This window comes from Leuciscus leuciscus (assembly GCF_965113295.1).
Source record: "Leuciscus leuciscus genome assembly, chromosome: 12".
Lineage (NCBI taxonomy): Eukaryota > Metazoa > Chordata > Actinopteri > Cypriniformes > Leuciscidae > Leuciscus > Leuciscus leuciscus.
The window spans coordinates 37,723,960-37,745,673 of record NC_138736.1 but is presented as its reverse complement, the minus strand read 5'-3'; the positions used below and the strand labels follow the sequence as shown (position 1 = coordinate 37,745,673).

The following is a 21,714-nucleotide window of genomic DNA, read 5'->3' as shown; positions in this document are numbered from 1 at the left end:
ATATTAAAATAGAAAACTATTATTTTAAATTGTCATAAGTTTTTCTGTATTTTTGTCAAATAAATACAGGTTTGATGCGCATAAAAGACTTCTTAAAAAAAAAAATAGTGTGTACATTTTTTATACCACAGGCCATGTAGGCCTATGAAAAAAATTAACGAAGAAAACAATTTGGCATATTATTTTAGTTCCAGTGTTCTTGTTTCTGTTCAGTGCATGGAATCCTGAAGGCTTAGGGAAGGATTTTCCCCGGGAATAAGAGGGAGAAGTCCCGACACCAGCATGTTGCATGATTGGAATGTGTGGCTGAGACTGTCCTGTGCAGAACCCATCAATGTGCTTACATTTGCTTTATTCCTCAATAATATTGGACATATTAGATCAGGAGTTCCCAACTGCGTTCCTGGAGCCCTCTGTCTGACACACCCATTTCAGGTCTTGGAGTCTTGGAGGGGTGTGCTCCAGGAATGTGGTTGGGAACCCCTGGACTAGTGCTACATTCAAACTGTCAGTCCAAATCCAAATGGAATCTGATCTAAAATGATTGACTGCGCACATTGTGTGTCGCAACTGTTCAGATCCGATCTGTGTGTCCCATGGTGCTCTTTCGTTTTCCAGAATATCTGCATTGCTTTCTATGTCAATAACAACAACAGCAACATGGAGGGGTTTGCAATATAGATGTTGTCTTATTTACAAAATGATAATGTGTATCTGCCTCGCTGGAGTACTGTGTCTTCTGAGGCAGCGGCAGAACCGTAGGAGGCTGGGATGAGTTGCTTGATGCCATGCTGCCATCTTCGCCGGTTTCAAAACATGTCTCCGTTAAATTCTAATGTTTTGCTCGTCAGGCACTTTGCAACAACTCAACCTTGTTTCTGCAGGGACATGTTTCCTATAATGACGGCTGATGTTTCCGTTTTACATGGCGTAAGAAAGTCACATAAAGATTTCAACCGGATATGCACAAAAATCGGATTTGGACTGACAGTCTGAACTTAGCCCAATGTAACTTGTAGTGATCAATGTGGCTTGTCAGTATCTTTTCAGAATAATTTGTCTTGCATTTCTTTTTCTTCAGAGAGACATCTTCTCCAGTATGTTTACAGCGCTCTCTCCAATCCTGCTGGATCCTCCGGTCCGGAGTTCAGTGCAGTGGGTCTGTATGATGACAGACGGATCTCTCACTACAGTAATGAAGAACAAACCTGGAAAAGAGACCGTCAGAGTTCAGAGATCTGGAGAGACACTGAAGAACCTGATGAATCTAAAGACTGGTTTATACATCTGGTTTATACTCTGGCAAACTGCACAAGATCCAAATGTGACGGTGAGTCTGCTGAGTTCAGCTGTTTTATCAGTGATCAGACCTGTAATATGAGTGTGGACTTACTGTGGCGCACAAAATAACTGGATGTTTAGGTCACACATAAAATATCTGAAAGCTATAACATGAAATATCATATCAAGTGTAATGTGTTTCTTCGAAAGTGGTAGCACACTTTCAAGTAAACATTTGACAAAAAGAGGATTGTTAGACAAAAATGATGACAAACAGTACACTGACTTTGTTAGTTAATGTGATGAATTCTGGCATCAAGAGCACCTGGGAAACTTGCACCTCCATGTTGGCCATTCGTTATTACAATGTATTGCACATTCAAGAATTATAATGTGAACCATAAACCCAACTACATCTGAAATCTAAATGATGTAAATGATTATCATTTATTTAAATGTAGGTGTGATACCATGTATAAATAAATGATAATCATTTATTTTATGATTAAAATAAATGATCATAAAATCAGTATACAATATACAGCAGTTGTATACTGGATAATCATAATCAAACTTTCACAGTTCCCTTTCGAGGGAACTCGAACTGCGTCGGTGACGACACTAGGGGAACGCCCTTCAGCGTAGCGCGTCTGAATTTATGAATGAAACCGAATCCAATCCTATTGGCGTTGCGTGATGACGTAGCGTGTGACGGCATAAGCGGATGTATACAAAAGCACGCCGGCACACAGAAATGTCAGCTTTTTGCTATTCAGCAAGCGCTTGTGTGTGTGTTTGAACTAGCGAATCTTTATCTTATATTCGTCTCATCATGGCAAGCGAACAGTTTTCAAAATGTGTGTTTCCATGCCCACGTTTTCTCACGCCTGGAGATACACACGAGATGTGTGTGTCTTGTCTGGGAAGGCAGCACGCTCAAGCAGCTCTCGAGGGGGCTGCTTGCGCTCACTGCGAGTCTATGTCAGTGAGAGTGCTGCGTTCTCGGTTGGCTTTGTTTACTGAGGATGGCCAAATGCGTTCTCCCCGCGGTTCAGGTCCCGCATCGGCCGAGGCAATGCGGCGCCGTGCATCGTGGGGATCGCAGAGAGATCTTTTAGACGACAGTGGGACTGCCGAGGCACTTTCCCACTCTTCGTCTGAGAGCTCAGGTTCCCCTATTCCCCGCTCGGGAGCCCGGCCCGCGGCTTCTCCCGCTCGGGATGATGACCCAGTTTTACACCTCTCTGATTCCGAGGAATTAGATGTGCTTAATGTTGAGGGGGGGGATCCAAATGAAAGACATGATACTGTTCAGCCTGCACCCAGCTATGGTGAGTTAGTGGAGGTTTTAACGCGGGCTGTGGCCAAGCTTGATATTTCCTGGCCACAAGAGCGGCAGGAAGCGCGTCCTAAGAGCAAACTTGATGAGCGCTTCCTGCAGCCCCGCACGCAACCTTCACGCCGGTCTCTCCCTTTCTTCCCGGATTTACACAATGAGTTGTGTAAATCCTGGAACAGGCCTTTCTCTGCACGCCTGTCTAACCCCCCGATTTTAAATTACAGTAATATCGTGGGGGTTAGGGATAAGGGATACGGGATGATGCCTCGGGTTGAGGAAGCCCTAGCTAGCTACCTTTCACCCGACCTTGCGTCATCCCTGAAGACACCGGCGCTGCCTTCTAAGCCTTGCCGCACCACATCAGCTTTGGTGGGCAGAGCGTATATGGCGGCAGGTCGGGCTGGTGCGAGCCTGCACACAATGGCCATTTTGCAGGCGTACCAGGCCGACCTGTTGAGGGATATGGACCAAGGCGAGGGTCCCTCGCCTGACGATGTTGCGGAGCTTCGCAGGGCCACAGATTTGTCCCTCCGGGTTACCAAGGAGACGGCCCGTGCCATCGGTCGCTCCATGTCAGCTCTGGTAACCACGGAGAGACATCTGTGGCTCAACCTGTCTGGTATTAAGGAGAAGGACAGGGCCTTCCTCCTGGATGCGCCTGTTTCAACCTCGGGTCTGTTTGGAGAAGCTGTCAACGCCGTGGTTGACAGGTTTCAGGAGGTTAAGAAGCAGGGCGAAGCTTTTAAACAATATCTCCCTCGCCGTTCAAGGTCCAGGAGGGCGGCTGCTAGAGAACAGCCACAGCCGTCTTCCAGTTCCTCTCATCGCCAGGCACAGAAAGCGAGTGTCGCCTCTAGAGCTCCCCCTAAAAAAGCTTGGGACTCTAGACGTCGCTCGTACCCGCAGCCTCCTGAGAGGACGGATCTGAGGACCGTCCTTCAGTCCAGGAAGGCTAAGGGAAAGAGGTCCTAGCTTTTATGAGACCTCTAAGGGCCGCCCCCCCCGAGAGAGAGCGATTGTGGTCCCCTCTCTCGCTGGGCCCTCGGGAAGCTGGCGTCAGTATCCCGCCGTCTTTGACGCTTCGGGACACGCTAGCTCCCAGCGAGCACACACTGGTCTGTCTGCCCCAAAGGCCTGCGGTCAGTCAGTGTTCGGGTTCGCACACTGTGGGTCATTGTCGGTTCTCCCCTGCCGGTTCTCCGCTTCAGGGGGCCGTCAAAGACCGACACAAAACACTGGACACCAGCCCCGAGGGGCTGGTTCCCTTGGTGAATTTCGCAGAGGCATGGCAAAACCTCGCGAACATTTCTCCTTGGGTCCTGCGCACTGTAAGAACTGGGTACAGACTGCAGTTCCGGGTCCGCCCACCAAAATTCAACGGGGTGGTCTGGACTTCAGTGCACCCAGAGCAGGGTCCAGTGTTGGAACAGGAAGTTCACTCGCTGCTGGAAAAAGGGGCCATAGAGTGTGTTCCCCCACCAGTCAGGGAGTCCGGGTTCTACAGCCGGTACTTCATAGTTCCAAAGAAGGATGGAGGGTTGCGTCCAATTTTAGATCTGAGGCATCTGAATCGGTCTCTGAGGAGGTTCAGGTTCAAGATGCTCACTATTCCCATCATCGTGAGTCAAATTCAATCCGAGGATTGGTTTGTCACGATAGATCTAAAGGACGCCTACTTCCACATCTCCATCCTTCCATCTCACAGGAAGTTCCTGAGGTTTGCTTTCGGGGGCGAAGCTTACCAATATCGGGTTCTTCCGTTCGGCCTAGCACTCTCCCCTCGTACATTTACCAAGTGTATGGATGCAGCTCTAGCACCCCTGAGGCTCGAGGGCATCAGGGTGCTCAATTACATCGACGACTGGTTAATATTGGCCCAGTCGCGAGAGCTGGCGATTCGGCATCGAGATGTCGTCCTCGCCCGCATCCAGAGCCTGGGCTTAAGACTCAACACGAAAAAGAGCGTGTTGACACCAGCCCAGAGAACGACGTTCCTGGGAGTGGTGTGGGACTCGGTCACGATGCGGGCTCAGTTGTCTCCTGCTCGGATCGAGTCTATCCTGACCACAGTGTCCAGGTTAAAGCTAGGCCAGGCCGTCACTGTCAAACACTTTCAGAGAGTGTTGGGTCTCATGGCAGCAGCGTCCAGCGTGATACCTTCTGGCCTGCTACACATGAGAGCTTTACAGTGGTGGTTGAGAACCAAGGGGTTTTCCCCGAGGGGAAACCCATTCCGCTTGATAAGGGTCACGCGCAGATGCCTTCGTTCCCTGTCAATTTGGAAGAAGCCTTGGTTCTTGTCCCAGGGTCCCAGTTTGGGAGTGTTATGTCGCCGAGTATCTATTTCGACAGACGCCTCCCTCACGGGCTGGGGCGCGGTCATGGACGGCCGTTTTACGAGAGGCCTCTGGCAGGACCATCATTCCTCTTGGCATATAAATTGTCTAGAAATGTTGGCGGTGTTCCGGGCTCTGAGGAGCTTCCTGCCAGACCTCCATGGTCGCCATGTCCTTGTGCGAACCGACAACACGTCGGTGGTGTCTTATTTGAACCGCCAGGGGGGTCTGAGGTCGCGCCCTCTGTGCAGACTGGCGCATCAGATCCTCCTGTGGTCCCAGCGGAGACTATCGTCTCTCAGGGCGATGTATGTCCCGGGGGACCAGAATCAGGGAGCAGACGTACTGTCCAGGCAGGGGCTGAGGCCCGGGGAGTGGCGACTCCACCCAGAGGTGGTGGAGGCCATGTGCGTGAGGTTCGGCCCAGTGGAAGTGGATCTGTTCGCGTCTCGAGAGACGTCCCACTGTCCACTGTGGTTTTCCCTCACGCACCCAGCCCCGCTGGGGTTGGATGCCATGGTACAGACGTGGCCGAGGCTACGTCTGTATGCTTTTCCCCCGATCGCTCTGCTCCCAGCAGTTCTGGAAAGGGTCCGTCGAGACGGAGTCAGTCTACTTTTAGTAGCCCCGTTTTTGGCCGGCCCGAGTATGGTTCTCGGACATCATTTCACTCCTGGCAGGCCCGCCATGGCAGATCCCTCTGAGGAGGGACTTACTGTCTCAGGCGGAGGGCTCAGTTCTCCACCCTCGACCCGAGCTGTGGAAACTGTGGGTTTGGCCCCTGAGGGGGCACAGTATCTAGAAGCCGGCCTGTCAGCTGGAGTGGTCGAGACTATATTATCTTCCAGAGCTCCCTCCACGAGGAAGTTGTACGGCCTTAAGTGGAATGTATTTTCCGTTTGGTGCAGAGAGCGTGATTTGGACCCAGTTAACTGCCCAGTGGCTTCAGTACTGGAGTTTCTCCAAGACCGCTTTTCTGCCGGGCTTACCCCGTCCACACTCAAGGTTTATGTGGCTGCCATTGCGGCTTTCCACGCTCCTTTGGGTGATGGCCCGCTGGGGAGGCATCACCTGGTCGTACGCTTCCTACGTGGAGCCTGGAGGACGAGACCTGCGATTCGCACCAGAGTTCCCTCTTGGGACCTGGCAGTGGTTCTCGAGGGGCTGGCTGAGGCTCCCTTCGAACCATTAGAGTCGGCTGAGGCCAAGAACCTTTCGTTTAAGGTGGCCTTTTTGTTGGCCATTACTTCTCTGAGGAGGGTAGGAGATCTCCAGGCGCTCTCTATTTCCAATGGGTGCTTGGAGTTTGCTCCAGGCAACATTAAGGCCATCTTACATCCCAGGCCCGGCTATTTGCCCAAGGTGCCATCTAATGTGGCACGGCCCATGGTTCTGCAGGCATTTTATCCTCCACCCCATGTGACGGCGGATGAGGAGAGACTTCATCTGCTCTGCCCTGTCAGAGCACTGCAGTGTTATATTCAGAGGTCCTCCTCATGGCGGAAGTCAGACCAGTTGCTGGTGTGTTTTGGGTCGCCCAAGAAGGGGCTTCCCGCCTCTAAACAGACCATCAGCAACTGGATCGTTCAGACTATTTCCCTGGCCTATCAGGTGCGCAAATTGCCTTCACCTATGGCCGTGAGAGCTCACTCCACCAGAGGCATGGCGTCCTCTAGAGCCCTCCTTTCAGGGGTTTCTATCCATGACATATGTGAGGCGGCTGGCTGGGCCACTCCGCACACATTCATGAGGTTTTACAGTCTGGACCTTCCCTCTACACCCGGTGCACGAGTGCTTTCGTCCTAAGTTGTGCCTGAAGACAGCTTCACACTAGGATGAGCGGGGTTCGTTGTGGTATAGTGGGTATCTCGTTCCCCTAGTGTCGTCACCGACGCAGTTCGAGTTCCCTCGAAAGGGAACGTCTCGGGTTACGTATGTAACCCTTGTTCCCTGAGAAAGGGAACGAGACACTGCGTCGGTTCGCCACACCTCACCCCGCCTGGAGCACTTGCTTCATAGCAAAAGCTGACATTTCTGTGTGCCGGCGTGCTTTTGTATACATCCGCTTATGCCGTCACACGCTACGTCATCACGCAACGCCAATAGGATTGGATTCGGTTTCATTCATAAATTCAGACGCGCTACGCTGAAGGGCGTTCCCCTAGTGTCGTCACCGACGCAGTGTCTCGTTCCCTTTCTCAGGGAACAAGGGTTACATACGTAACCCGAGACGTTTGTCTTATGTAGCACATCAATTTATGTGCTACATAAGACAAACTGTGAAAGTTTGATTATGATTATCCAATATACAACTGCTGTATATATGCTGTGATTTTTAGGCCTCCATACACTACAGAGGAGAGTCGGCTGTGAGCTGGATCCAGTGATGAATGTAAAAGCGTTTGATGAGTACGGATATGATGGAGAGGATTTTATTGCCTTGAATTCTGACACGATGCAGTGGATGGAGAAAAATCCAAAGGCAAAAGAAATCAAAAAGAGGATTGTTAGATCTAATGTTGATAGACAAAAATTATGACAAACAGTACACTGACTTTGTTAGTTAATGTGATGAATTCTGGCATCAAGAGCACCTGGGAAACTTGCATCTCCACGTTGGCCATTCGTTATTACAACGTATTGTACATTCAAGAATTATAATGTGAACCATAAACCCAACTACATCTGAAATCTAAATGATGTAAATGATTATCATTTATTTATACATGGTATCACACCTACATTTATGTGCTACATAAGACAAACTGTGAAAGTTTGATTATGATTATCCAGTATACAACTGCTGTATATATGCTGTGATTTTCAGGCCTCCATACACTACAGAGGAGAGTCGGCTGTGAGCTGGATCCAGTGATGAATGTAAAAGCGTTTGATGAGTACGGATATGATGGAGAGGATTTTATTGCCTTGAATTCTGACACGATGCAGTGGATGGAGAAAAATCCAAAGGCAAAAGAAACCAAAATGAAGTGGAACAATCAAAGAGTTCGCAGACTGGTCGTCCAGTCATACCTCAGGACCTGCATGGACTGGATCTCCACGTTTAATAATTCAATAAGCAGTATGTGTTGATCTGATGACTTCAGTCTTTTGAACTTAGGGTTTCATGTCTTTGTATTCAGAATCAAGTGTCTTTTTTTAGATGTAGTAATATTCTTTACTCACAATGTTTCTTATTGCAGATGCACCAGATGTTCACACGTTTGCCTCTGAAGCTCCTCATGACCGAAGCAAGCTGAATCTGAGCTGTCTGGCCACTGGCTTCTACCCCAAACACATCGAGATGAAGATCACATTGAACAACGCTAGCGTTGGTTGAACCCTTCAGCTCTACTGGAGTCAGACCCAATGATGACGAGACCTTTCAGATGAGAATCAGTGTGGAGATTCACAGAGAAGAAGAAGAAGAGAGTTATGAGTGTCACGTCTCTCATAGCAGTCTGACACAGACACTTATAACACAATGGGGTAAATATGACCATCATTTTCATAACTGGCCATAATTGTTAATTTGTTAACTTTAAGTTAAATTGTTGCAGCTGTCTAGCTTTTGGACTTCTACATGTCTGTGTGATGGCAGCTCATTCACATTTTTAGTTTTTAGCTGTTGCATGTAACTATGAATGTATAAAATGGTTAAAAAGTATTTGTTATTTGTAATATTTAGTTTTATTGTTGTGCTCCTGCAGATGGAAAATGCACCAAGTGTCGAACAGAATCTAGAAGGCTTGCTTTGGCAGTAGCAGCTGCAGTTGCAGTTACAGTTGAAGTTCTGTCCATCATGGCTTTAGTCTACAGACGGAGAAACTGAAATGGTGAGTTCAAATAATTGAAAGGAATAATTCACCCAAAATTGGAAATAGTCATGTCCTCACCCTCATGTTGTTCCAAACCTGTATGATGCTCCATTGAACACACAAAGAAAGACATTTAGCTCTTTTTCATTTAACAACAGTTCATTGTTGCCACATCTGTCAAGCTTCAAACAGGACAATAAAAGCTCTTAAATGTCATTTGTGTTCATGTATATTCAAATATGGTGCATCAAGATGCATCACTCCAAGTTTGATGTAAATGATGCACATTTCTCCTAATCCTAGAAAGATTTTCAGTGAATTCTTCCATTTCAATCAGTTCCAGGCACAAATCGGGATCCATTAGTCTCATTAGTCTCATCTCTTTTTGTGACGCTTGGGAGAAAGTAACGGTTTTGGAACAACAGGACAGGTTGACTATCCTTTAAAGAAATATATTGTGTCATCTCTACTAGGCCAGATGAACAGTAATTGCTCCACCAGAAGTGAGAACATCAGCTCAAGATCACCAGATCACCAGATCACCAGATCTCTTGAAATGATGCTGAGCTCAGTGAATCAGGAACATAATGATACAGCCGATCCATGTATCTGCATGTCATATTTATTGTTCATCTCAAGAGTCATTGTCATACAGTAGAAATAGATTCGTTAGCTCGTTGATGTCTTGCAACTAATCGCTGCATTGCTACAGCTAGTAAACACATAAAGAGACTCTTAGGGACAATATAGCTCTAAGAGTTTAATAAAGCCTTAAAGCATTTTTTTTTAACCAAGAACTTCTATAAATGCAGTATAGCAGTAAAGAGAGGAGCGTTCCTACATTCCTGAGGTTCTTTCACATTTAGAATTGTTTTAACCATCCAAATTAATGAGAAATGTTTGTAAACTTATATCCAAACCGCTTTATCCTTATTATGGATGGATGGATGGATGGATGGACTGATTGATTGATGTGTAAAGGAAGGTTCAACAGTGTCATTATAGATGTAATTAGAGAAATGTAATAAAGTGTGAATGGCTTAAGCCAGGTTCACACTGTGTGATATATAACAGCACTTTTCGATTGTTCCTTGTGCAGACTGTACGAACATGATTCAGATTTTAGCCTAGGATCAGATGAGTCTTTTAGGATTTGCAAAAGTTGTCTCAGACAGCCAAATCGTGGCCAAAATCGTACAGTGTGTGTCCGGCTTTATTAGCTCTGCCTTAAGATGAAGCAAGACAATCAAATCCAATGTTTGGTACAGAAGTAGGAACTTGTAGTGTGAACAACAGGTTATTCCCCTTTGGAAATTGAAGTATGAACGGTATGAATGTATTATGCATCATGTCACTTTGAGCCAGTGTTTTCCAGCGCTGGTTTTGGAGTACTTTTTTCTTTTTTCGTGAATGTGAAATGTGTGTGTGTGTGTGTGTGTGTATACTGTTGAGCTACTGTAAAACCAGGGTTTGGAAACCCTGATTTTGGGGCCGTTTACACGACACAGTTTTCAACTAAAAACGGAAAACTTTTTGTGAGTTTTTGGCCGTTCATTTGCATGGCAACAGCGTTTTTCCCCCATTTTTAGTACATTGTTGTTGTGTAAACGTACCCTTAATCTGGTCCTTCCTATCCATTTACATGCGTCTCGCTTAAGCACTTTCACACTGTTGCCTTTTGCTCTGTTTCTGATATAACATGTTCTTAAAATGTTAAAAATGTCCTGCATTACGTGTTCATAAGTATTTGACATATTTGCATTTTGTATGTGTAATTTTATGTATTGTGTACTTTTTTACTTTTTGCCATATTGAAACCCTATGTTGGTGACTGTATGATCATTGAAAGTATTCTTTATAGTATGAAAGACTCACCAAATTATGGTTTCATTTAATCTTTACATTCCTACTGCATTTTTAGGGCTGTTCTTGCACTGTGTCATCACTGCAGGGAGTTTTATTTGCACTAATCCTTCCGTATTATATTTGCAATAAGATTTTTTTTCATGAATTGCATTAATACTGTAATATGCAATAAATATATTTGTCTTTTATGTTGCCATGTTTAGTTTCATTGTCTTCTGTTTAATTTCTAGTTATGGTTTTCTTTGTCATGGTTTGTAATTAGTGTTTATCATCTAGCCCTGTGTATTTGAGCCCTCTGTTGTTTACAGTGTTTGTGTGTTCTCGTTATTTATTTAATAAATGCTGAGTGTCTTCATTTATTCTGCGTCACACGTCGTTCTTGCTGGATTAAGCAACAGATCACTGACAGTTGTCTTTCACTGGTTTAAAATAGCTTTATTTTTCATCTACACACAAACTTTTATTTTTGGAATAAAACCAAGCCTAGATTTGGGTTTGCACATTGTTGTTGATTCCTGTAGAGACTGACCCGCCCGGAAAACATTTTTAATGTACATTCTATAATTTTTTGTTTTTGTAAATTCAACACAATAAACGTATTTTTTAGTGACTCGAGTATCCTCAATGTGATTTTACATGATTAGTTTCCTCACTTTTGTATCACATCACTCAATTATATTATTGGGTTCTATAGCAACTGTTCACAATTGCATGTTAATTAGTAATAAATAGTCAAATCCTCAACCCAATCAAAACCTGCAATGTTAACCCAATGTATCAGGACATTAAACACTATATAGACTCCCTCTTTTATCATCTTGCACAAAACCACTTTTAAAATAAAACTTCATTTCTGAATTCACAACATCAATTTAATGGAAAAAAATGATAATGCAAAATTGCAAAAAAAATTATATATATATATTTTTTTATCAGAAATCATGTAAGAGCAACATCCCATAGTTTACAAATAAACCTGAGAGTCGTGTTGTGAATTCTTTCCTCTTCAAGCCTTGAATTTGTATTTGGTGTCATTTTATGTGTGCGTTCAAATCAAATAATTTCAAATAATTTTGTTTTGTATCATTGTGACAAAGTGCAAGTTGACAAAGAGGACATGTCTTTTGTTTTTTCTTCCAAAAAGGCATATGCAAATAAACCTGATAATTTGATTAAATGGGAACAGTTATTCCCTGATATGTTTATGATTACTCTCAGTACTGTCAGAACAATTAACAGTCATTAATGTCTACTATTAATGCTCACCATTATGCATTTGGATATAAAATTCCCAATGTTTATTTTTATGGATAAACATTGGGAATATGAAACGTATCATTAAAAATACAATTATTTTTTTTTTTTTACGTAGGCTGTCATTAAAAATTGTTATGGTAGATATATAAAATTCTTTTAATATTAACTTAATTCTATTTTGAATTGTAATTCTGCCTCTATTTTGTCAACTCAATTCACTGTCAGATACTTCCACAGTGGGCGACATTTACATTTACATTAGATGTTGAACGGAGAGCGAAACGTTTTGAAAGGACTATTCAAATAGTAGGATGAATTTTAGCTAAAGTGGGACAGTAGATGAAGTGAATAAAATATGTTTAATGCTCATCTGCCCTTTATATGCTCTCTCACACTTTAACTGATGATCTCTAAAACACACACAAACAAACAAAAAGCATCAGATCATTAGCGCATAAAAAGACAAAAAAAAATGTTGTTTTTTGGTATATTTATGGCAGGAAAGCCACTGTCTGAAGCCTATGCGCAGGTGAAGAGAAGAGTTTCTCTTGACCAATCAGCGTTCAGTGTGGAGGACAGCAGGAGCAGGGACATGATCACGTGTGTGAGGAACAGCTGATGCCTATAGATCCACAGTCCAGTATTCTGGACACTCCAGTCCAGTTAGTGGCGGTAATGTATTATCAGAAGTCAAAATCCCAGAAGAAGAATGAGATTCTGGCTCTGCCTTTCAAACGAAAGTAATTCACTGATGATTCTGTCTTGTGTCTGAGATCGCGAGACAGCGGCGCGTTCACAGGAGCTTTATGGGTCTGTAGAACATGATGCTGATGGTATTACTTTTCCTGGGGAAACAAAATGGAATCAATACGACTTTTTGTCTCTGTTACATTTCTTTGCGCATAACCAATGTTCAGTGCGGTAAGCAAAGTAAATATTTATTTTAATATAGTTTTTTATATATATTAATGAATGGCGCTGGTGATGGCGGTTGATTTTTTTTAATAAAGTTAGTGTTAAATTAAGTTAAAGGTTTGAAGTGAAGCAACGCCCGTGATGCGACAGGGAGTGTTATTTATGATTGAAGGGAGATATGAGAGAATATTTTAGCCTAATCAGGAGTTCAGCGTTTTTTTTTTTTTTTTTTGCATATTAGTTTAATTTTGTGCATTTGCAGCTTTCCTTCTCTCTTGTCCAGTGATGCAATAATAATGTGTCTCCTCAACTCTAGCACGAGCGGTAAAAGCTGATGTCACAATGGCATATTAAAACATGGACATCATCAGCACAGAATTAAAAGGAGGTCAGATGTGTTATTACATTCCTCCTGCCTTCAAAATAAGATTGCAAAGATTCCTTCACTGCCCTTGCCGCCAGCTGCATTATTTAAAGCTGCATTATCTTGCATTGTTAGGCTCAGTTGCTGCTTGACAGCTCGTCCCCCTCCTGCGGAATGCGATTGTAACAGAGGGGGGAGCCCATGTAGCCTACTCCGGACTGTATCGGGACAAATATGCGGCGACATTATATGGGCGACGTGAGAATTCGAAAAACTCGATGGCATTTGCGTCAATGCATCATCGTGTGGGACATCGTTTCCGCGTGGGACAGTTCAACTTGTGGAAGCGCGCGACCACAATTCATTGACAAAACTGTGAATTTAGAAATCACTGAAATGCTGTTCCATTTTCCACGGTTTGTGCAGTTTTGTAGTAAGAAATGTGGAAGTTTATTGGCTATCTATGGCTAGTTGATAGTAGAACCGCTTCTTTTCACAGGTAACTAACCTATAGGCTACCTGTATTTTACATTAATAACATTTTCAAATTGGAGGCCACAAGAGAGAGCTAGGAGATCTGTGGAAAAACAACGAGAAAAAACAGTGTTAAAAATGAATAATAATAATAATAATAATAAAAACATGATCGAACTAAACAAAATAAATAAATAATAATAATTGCCTACATTCGATTAAAATAAAAAAAGATTAAAAATAAACAAATTGATTTAAATAATTAACAGATTTGATTCAAATAAAATATAGGCTATTCAAATAAACAAATACACTTTGATTTAAATAACTAATAAATACATTTGATTAAAATAGATGAATACATATAAAAAAAATATTTAAACGCATAGATTAAAATAAGCCTACATAAATTTGATTTAAATATAATATATATATTAAAAAAATCCATCTATCTATCTAACCAAACAACATTTTACACATGTACCTATAATAATAATTGGGTCTTTTTATACATTCAATTATTATAGCTGCATTGTACATTTAAGGATGGGGGTTTGGGGATAATCAGATTTGGGGGTCCGTGTGTAAAAGACTGCACTTTGATCACTTTGGTGTGTTTCCACAGTATTCTTGTCTTGCATTTCTTTTTCTTCAGAAAGACATCTTCTCCAGTATGTTTACAGCGCTCTCTCCAATCCTGCTGGATCCTCCGGTCCGGAGTTCAGTGCAGTGGGTCTGTATGATGACAGACGGATCTCTCACTACAGTAATGAAGAACAAACCTGGAAAAGAGACCGCCAGAGTTCAGAGATCTGGAGAGACACTGAAGAACCTGATGAATCTAAAGACTGGTTTATACATCTGGTTTATACTCTGGCAAACTGCACAAGATCCAAATGTGACGGTGTGACAGAATTTTTTTATACATTCATATTCAAAGAGTTATTTATTAAAATAAATATTTATTAACAATGTTATCGTATATTTTTAGGCCTCCATACACTACAGAGGAGACTCGGCTGTGAGCTGGATCCAGTGATGAATGTAAAAGCGTTTGATGAGTACGGATATGATGGAGAGGATTTTATTGCCTTGAATTCTGACACGATGCAGTGGATGGAGAAAAATCCAAAGGCAAGAGAAACCAAAATGAAGTGGAACGCTGACAAATTTCATAATCTGTATCTCCAGTCATTCCTCAAGAAGTGCAAGGACTGGATCTCCACATTTAATGATTCAATAAGCAGTATGTGTTGATCTGATGACTTCAGTGTTTTTCTATATCATTTTCAATGATACTATTCACTACGTTTATGGTGGTTTGTGTTTGATTTTTCTTGTGTGTAGAAATAATATGGAATATTGTTGCAATTTGATTTATTCCTGGTGTTTCTTATTGCAGATGCACCAGATGTTCACACGTTTGCCTCTGAAGCTCCTCATGACCGAAGCAAGCTGAATCTGAGCTGTCTGGCCACTGGCTTCTACCCCAAACACATCGAGATGAAGATCACATTGAACAACGCTAGCGTTGAACCCTTCAACTCTACTGGAGTCAGACCCAATGATGACGAGACCTTTCAGATGAGAATCAGTGTGGAGATTCACAGAGAAGAAGAAGAGAGTTATGAGTGTCACGTCTCTCATAGCAGTCTGACACAGACACTTATAACACAATGGGGTGAATATGAAAGTCAAGTCAAGTATATTTGTATAGCGCTTTTCACAATACAGATTGTATCAAAGCAGCTTCACAGTATTAAATTAAAATAATACAACAAAGTTTGTTTCAAGAGGAATTTATTGATTGATCAAATTAAATTAAATATCCCCAAAATGTTCCCAACTGAGCAAGCCAAAGGCAATGGCAAGGAACCGAAAAACTCCATCAAGTGACCTAATGGTGTCCTAAAGCTCCATCAGGTGACCTAATGGAGAAAAAAAACCTTGGGAGAACCCAGGCTCAGTCGGGGGCCAGTTCTCCTCTGGCATTTATGAACTAGAGACCGGATTGTAGTTTGAACTGTAAGATTATATGAATGCCTGGCTGAAGAGATGCGACTTTAATCTAGTTTTAAACTGGGAGAGCGAGTCTGAGCAACGAACAGTATCAGGAAGACTATTCCAGAGTTTTTGAGCCAAATGTGAAAATGCTCTCCCTCCTTTGGTGGTTCTGGATATCCTAGGTATGACCAAAAGCCTTGAATTTAGTGATCTTAAAGAGCGCGATGGATTATAGGGCGATAGAAGATCCGTTAAATAGACTGGAGCTAAGCCGTTTAGGGCTTTATAAGTCAGTAGCAATACCTTGTAATTAATACGGAACTTTATAGGTAACCAATGCAGTGATGATAAAATCGGTGTTGTATGATCATATTTTCTTGATCTCGTAAGAACTCTAGCGGCGGCATTTTGGACTAACTGTAGCTTGTTTATTGAGGATGCAGGACAACCAGCTAATAAAGCATTACAGTAATCCAGTCTCGAGGTCATGAATGCATGAACTAACTTTTCTGCATCAGAAACTGATAGCATATTACGTAGCTTAGCAATGTTTCTAAGGTGGAAAAAGGCTGTTTTTTGTAACATATGAAATATGATTTTCAAAAGACAGGTTGCAATCGAGTATAACACCCAGGTCTTTTACTGTAGAGGATAAAGTAACAGGACATCCTATGATGTTAAAGTTGTATTGTGCGAGGTTTTGTGGGCGGTTTTTTGAACCGATAAGTATTACCTCTGTCTTGTCTGGATTTAATAAAAGAAAATTACGCGTCATCCAATCTTTTATATCTTTTAACACACTCTGTCAATTTGGAAAATTTAGCGTTTTCATCCGGCCGTGATGAAATATATATTTGAGTGTCATCAGCATAACAATGGAAACTAATTCCATGTTTCCTTATAATATTTCCAAGTGGCATCATATATATTGAGAATAACAGAGGGCCTAATACAGATCCCTGCGGCACTCCATAGTTTACTGGAGTTATGATCGATTTTTCTCCATTTAAATAGACAAAATGGTAGCGGTCAGATAGGTATGATTTGAACCAGCTTAATGCTAGTCCTTCAACACCAGTATAATTTTGTAGTCGATCTAAGAGTAATGTATGATCTATAGTATCGAACGCAGCACTAAGATCAAGTAAAACTAGTATTGAGATACAGCCTTGGTCAAAGTATGTCCTGTCAGAAGTTAACTTTAATTTTTGACCTCTTTACCTGTATTTGTGATTGCAGCTCAGTCAGATTTTCTCAAATTAAAATTGGAGATTTTTTTTTTGTCATTGCATGTTGTTATGAATTCATAAAAATTGTAAAAAGACTGTTGTTGTTTTCCTACAGATGAAAAGTGCAGTGAAGAATCTAGAAGGCATGATTTGGCAGTAACTGCAGCTGTATTTGCACTGGTAGTTTTAAATGTGATTTTATGGTGTTTCTGCACAGGAACGGCATACAAAGAGTTAAATGGTAGGTTCAAAATGTTTAAAACTATTTAAAGTAGTTCACCTAAAAATTACACCCTCATGTTGTTTCAAACCTGAATGACTTTCCTTTTTTCTACAGAACTGAATTATTCTTTTGTCCTTGCAATGAAGTCAATGGGGTGCAAAATAACATTGGACCCCATTGACTTTCATTGTGTGGACTAAAGAAAAACACATTCTTCAAAATAAAAAAAAAATTCCTTTAATAAACGTTTTAATAATTTTTTGAAGCTACATTTGTGATGCAGATAAACTGCTTTAAAATTCAGTGCCAAAAAAGCTTATGAATTGTGAAACACAAAACTGAATAATTACAAAGTCAGCTTAAGCTACGCTTAATGCTAAATTTGTCTAATGTGTTGTATTTTATAATCTCTAGGCCAGATGAACTATAATGGCTCCAGCAGAAGAGAGAACGCCATCTCAGGGTCTCCAGAACGACCGAAGCCTGTTGAACGAAACCGGTTTCAGTGGCTACTCGGGTCAGTTTGGGCTTCGTTTGAGCAAACTCAGTTTTTTCAGACTGGATCACCTTTTAGTGGTGTTCATCAAAAAAGTACAAAAAGGTATTAATGCAAGGTTTTTTTTTTCTGCAGGCCAAAGAATCTGTGCTCATGTACAGCAGTGAAGCCAGAAGAGGATCTTCCTACATTCATGAGGTTCTTTCATGAAAACACATCTCAGGGTTTCAAAATTTGAATTTCATTTCACCGTTCTGATCAGGCCAAATAATTTATAAGCTTTAGTGGTCAATATAGATTACAATTATTTTTTTAGTTTTTATATGGAGCCGGTTGCATCAGCTGCTTAATGCACAAGTACATTGAAATATTTACAAAAGCCTCCGACCAGGACCATATATGTGACCCTGGACCACAAAACCAGTCACATGGGTAATTTTCTTAAATTGAGATGTATACATCATCTGAAAGCTGAATAAATAACCGTTCCATTGATGTGTGGTTTGTTAGGATAGGACAATATTTGGTTGAGATACAACTATTTGAAAATCTGGAATCTGAGGATGCAAAAAAATCTAAACATTGAGAAAATCTCCTTTAAAGTTGTCCATTTATGTTGGCGATTGTGCTGCATTCACTCACAAAAATAAACGTTTTATATATTTACGCTAGGAAATTTACTAAATATCTTCATGGAACATGATCTTTACTTAATATCCTAATGATTTTTGGCATAAAAGAAAAATCTATAATTTTGACCCATACAATAGTTGGCTATTGCTACAAATATACCCGTGCGACTCGTGACTGGTGACGTGATCCAGGGTCACATATTAAGTTTCTGTTTGCATGCATTTACATTTTAAGAAAGAACGTGTGAATAACTGACTTGTAAGCGGCTCTTCGGCACAAAACTGATCCCTGCATGCCAAATTTCAACACTAAAAACTATAGAGTTGTTCCAGGTACAGCAGGGAAACCACTTTAATGCTGCAGCCAATTAAGTACAAAATGAGTTACAAACGTACCTGATCTGTTCTGTTCTATGCATTTTAAGCCATGATTCCCAACTCTGGTCCTGTTTGATCCCTGCTGCAAATTTGGGGTTGGGAAACACTGATTTAATCGTATCTTTAAGCTATCTATCAGTCTAAAGCTATCTGTCTACTTTGAGACTTCAGTGTTTTTGCTCTAATTCATCTTTTGATACATGTTTGATAATCTGAGTTGTATAAAGTGTTACATAAATTACTATATCCTTCTTTACACTGAATAATACATGTGATTCACTCGGACTGATAAATAATAGTATGGATGAATGGTGTTTAAATTGCCCCTATTATGCTATTTTAAAGGTTTCTAATTTAGTTTTAGAGGTCTCCTCCTACCATAGACCAACGCTACTTTTGCGTCATCGAAGGGTAACGCCCCTTTTTGGGGAAAACAAACGGATTCCCCTGAGAACAGAACTCGCTCTAGATCTGCAAAGTTTCTTGATAGCAAAAATGGCACAAACATACTATACATACTATCTTTGCCGGCCGAGGACCGTGAGCGGTATTTAAAGAAGCTACTGGATACGGGGTTACAGAGGTGTCCCTTTGAAATGGTCAAAAACTGGATTAATGACCCCACGCAGTGGCCAAATATGGACTATTCAGACATCTAAGTTACCACTATCTCGTGGAATCACCAAGTAACGTTAAGTAGCCTATTTTTTTTTTTGTCATTAACACCCTCACAGTATGACAAACTAGACGATGAGGCCATGTCAATAGGAGTCGGTGGTTTAACGTTACTTGGATCATATTTCACTTGATTTAAGCTATTGACAGTTTTGTTGTTGACTAGCTAGGCTATACTAAGTTAACGTTAGTTAGAAAGACGAAGCTGCTATCAGCTACGTGATTAGCTCTCACTAAAGTGGACTTTTTTTGCCGTACACTGTAAACCTTTTTACAACTTTTTACAACTTTCTAAGTCCTAGACCTTTCTAGACACAAGCCAAGAAACCAGCCAAGTCCACTTTAGTCCTAGCCTGCCACTATTTCAACAGTAAAATCAGTTAACAGCCAAGGTAGCGTGCCTAGTGAGAGCTAATCACGTAACGTTAGCTGCTAGCAGCTTCGTCTTTTTAACTAGTAACATTATAGCTAGTCGACAACAAAACTATGTCAATAGCTTAAATCAAGTGAAATATGATCCAAGTAAACCGCCGACTCCTCTTGACATGGCTTCATCGTCTAGTTTGTCATACTGTGAGTGTGTTAAACTTAATGACAAAAAAATAGGCTATACTTACTTGGTGATTCCACGAGATAGTGGTAGATAGTCCATATTTGGCCACTGCATGGGGTCATTAATCCACTTTTCGGACCATTTCAAAGGGACACCTCTGTAACCCCGTATCCAGTAGCTTCTTTAAATTCCGCTCACGGTCCTCGGCCGGTGTCATGCCGAAAAGTGATGGTCTGCCGAAAATTGATTGCATTATTTATTGCAATAAGTAGAGGCTTCAATCATTTTGTTGTAAGTAGAATACTGCATTTTATGAAAGAGAGGTGTGGTGGCAAAGAGAGTGTGTATGTTTGTGCCATTTTTGCTATCAAGAAACTTTGCAGATCTAGAGCGAGCAAGTTCTGTTCTCAGGGGAATCCGTTTGTCTTCCCCCAAAAAGGGGCGTTACCCTTCGATGACGCAAAAGTAGCGTTGGTCTATAGGTTTACAGGCATCAAAGGTAAAAAAAATAAAAATGCATCAAAGGTTTAATTTTCTCATAATATAGATTGCACATCGCCTCATTTCTCAAAGAGAATTCAGTCTCTCTAAACCCTTCCTTTCTGAGCTACTCTGCTCTGATTGGTCAGATTGCCCAGTCTGTTGTGATTGGTCGACTGCTTACAGTGCGTGTCAGAAACATTATCATATCTGAATCTCAGCTCCGGATCTTCCTCAGCACTTGATACACAGTGATGCGAACAGTAACGATGGCGTTGGTTTTTCCGTATCATTTCCAGCACGAGTCTCATTCTTTTGAAGTGCAGAGAGTGGATTCACAGCACAGAAAACAGCGTCTTCTCAACATGTGGACAACATGAACCAAACTCTTCCAGTCTCAGCTACAACTGCAGTGTTTGAGGGTCAAAGTAGACGTTGATCGCCGTCAGCCAATGACGATCAGACTGGCATTATGCAAATGTGTGACATTGTTACGCATGTAACAGGAAGTGAGACTGGAATTACTGACGACTCGTTTCAGAAGTTCAGAAGCGATTCTTTCTTTAGGAGACGATACGTTTATTTGTCGTGCGCTTTGATCTTTAAAACTTTGCAGATATTTTACTTTCACATTACATACACACTACGTGAAAGGTAATATCCCAAAAAAGCATATAGGGGCACTTTAACACTTTAACATGCACCATTCATCTTTTCTGAGGAAAATTCATAGGTCAAATGAATCACCAATGCTGTATATTTAAGATTAGGGAGGTTAATGAATTATTGTTGATTGATTAATTGCTGTTGAAAATTTCATTGAATAAGCTAACTCAGGTGTGTAATAATTTGTGTCATTTCCTGTACCGTCCCGAACGCCCTGTATCCGTTCATGTACTGTTGCATATATGGATGTGTGTTTTGAGGTATTAATGTTAATGATTTGAATGAAAATGCACGTGTCAAGTGTCACATGTCTTTTATATTGTCATACACTGTTGTACTGTCTGTATAGTGTTTATTTTTCATCCTTGTTTTGAACTATTTTCTTTGTTCTCCATGAAGTTGCAACTTGTTTGTAAATGAACAATTATTTTTAATACCAATAAACCACTTTAAATCTGAAACTTCTCCTTTGTCAGTGTATTTTTACAGGTGAGGTTTACTTTATTTGAGGAAACAGTATAAAATAAGTTGTTCAATAAATGAATTCAATAACAGCAATGCACTGCTTTTCTAAAACTAAACAAAAGTGAAATATTTTATTTTGAAGTCGCCACAGTTTAAGTTGCAGCCCAAAGTAATACTTATAAACATAAACAAACTCGGATCACATTTTCATCAAAATTGGATACTGGAATTAAAAAAATTACACCAAATCCAAGAAGTAATAG

General features: G+C 41.4%; 4 protein-coding genes across 5 annotated transcripts in view; all 4 read left to right on the top strand.

The window, feature by feature from the left end:
• LOC309511716 (rap guanine nucleotide exchange factor 5-like) overlaps positions 1–21,714 on the top strand; it is a 43,305-nt gene that overhangs the window by 15,837 nt on the left and 5,754 nt on the right. The gene's annotated exons all lie outside the window — the stretch shown is intronic.
• LOC309511717 (uncharacterized protein) lies at positions 129–7,442 on the top strand. Its single transcript, XM_082186991.1, has 3 exons — positions 129–336; positions 1,082–1,330; positions 7,296–7,442. The coding sequence occupies exons 1-3, from the start codon at positions 283–285 to the stop codon at positions 7,341–7,343; spliced, it is 351 nt and encodes a 116-aa protein (XP_082043117.1). The 5' UTR covers positions 129–282; the 3' UTR covers positions 7,344–7,442.
• Positions 12,586–21,714, top strand: part of LOC309511700 (zinc-alpha-2-glycoprotein-like) — an 84,925-nt gene continuing 75,796 nt past the window's right edge. The window contains exon 1 of one of the 2 annotated variants that reach the window (XM_082186953.1): positions 12,586–12,818. In XM_082186953.1, coding sequence (XP_082043079.1) covers positions 12,719–12,818 — 100 coding nt within the window. In that variant the 5' untranslated portion in view covers positions 12,586–12,718. The remainder of the gene's footprint in view (positions 12,819–21,714) is intronic. The other variant, XM_082186952.1, reaches the window with a different exon arrangement.
• LOC309511711 (H-2 class I histocompatibility antigen, D-K alpha chain-like) lies at positions 14,216–21,447 on the top strand. The gene is made up of 6 exons (XM_082186981.1): positions 14,216–14,554; positions 14,642–14,896; positions 15,053–15,331; positions 16,999–17,124; positions 17,521–17,623; positions 17,738–21,447. The coding sequence occupies exons 2-6, from the start codon at positions 14,689–14,691 to the stop codon at positions 17,838–17,840; spliced, it is 819 nt and encodes a 272-aa protein (XP_082043107.1). The 5' UTR covers positions 14,216–14,554; positions 14,642–14,688; the 3' UTR covers positions 17,841–21,447.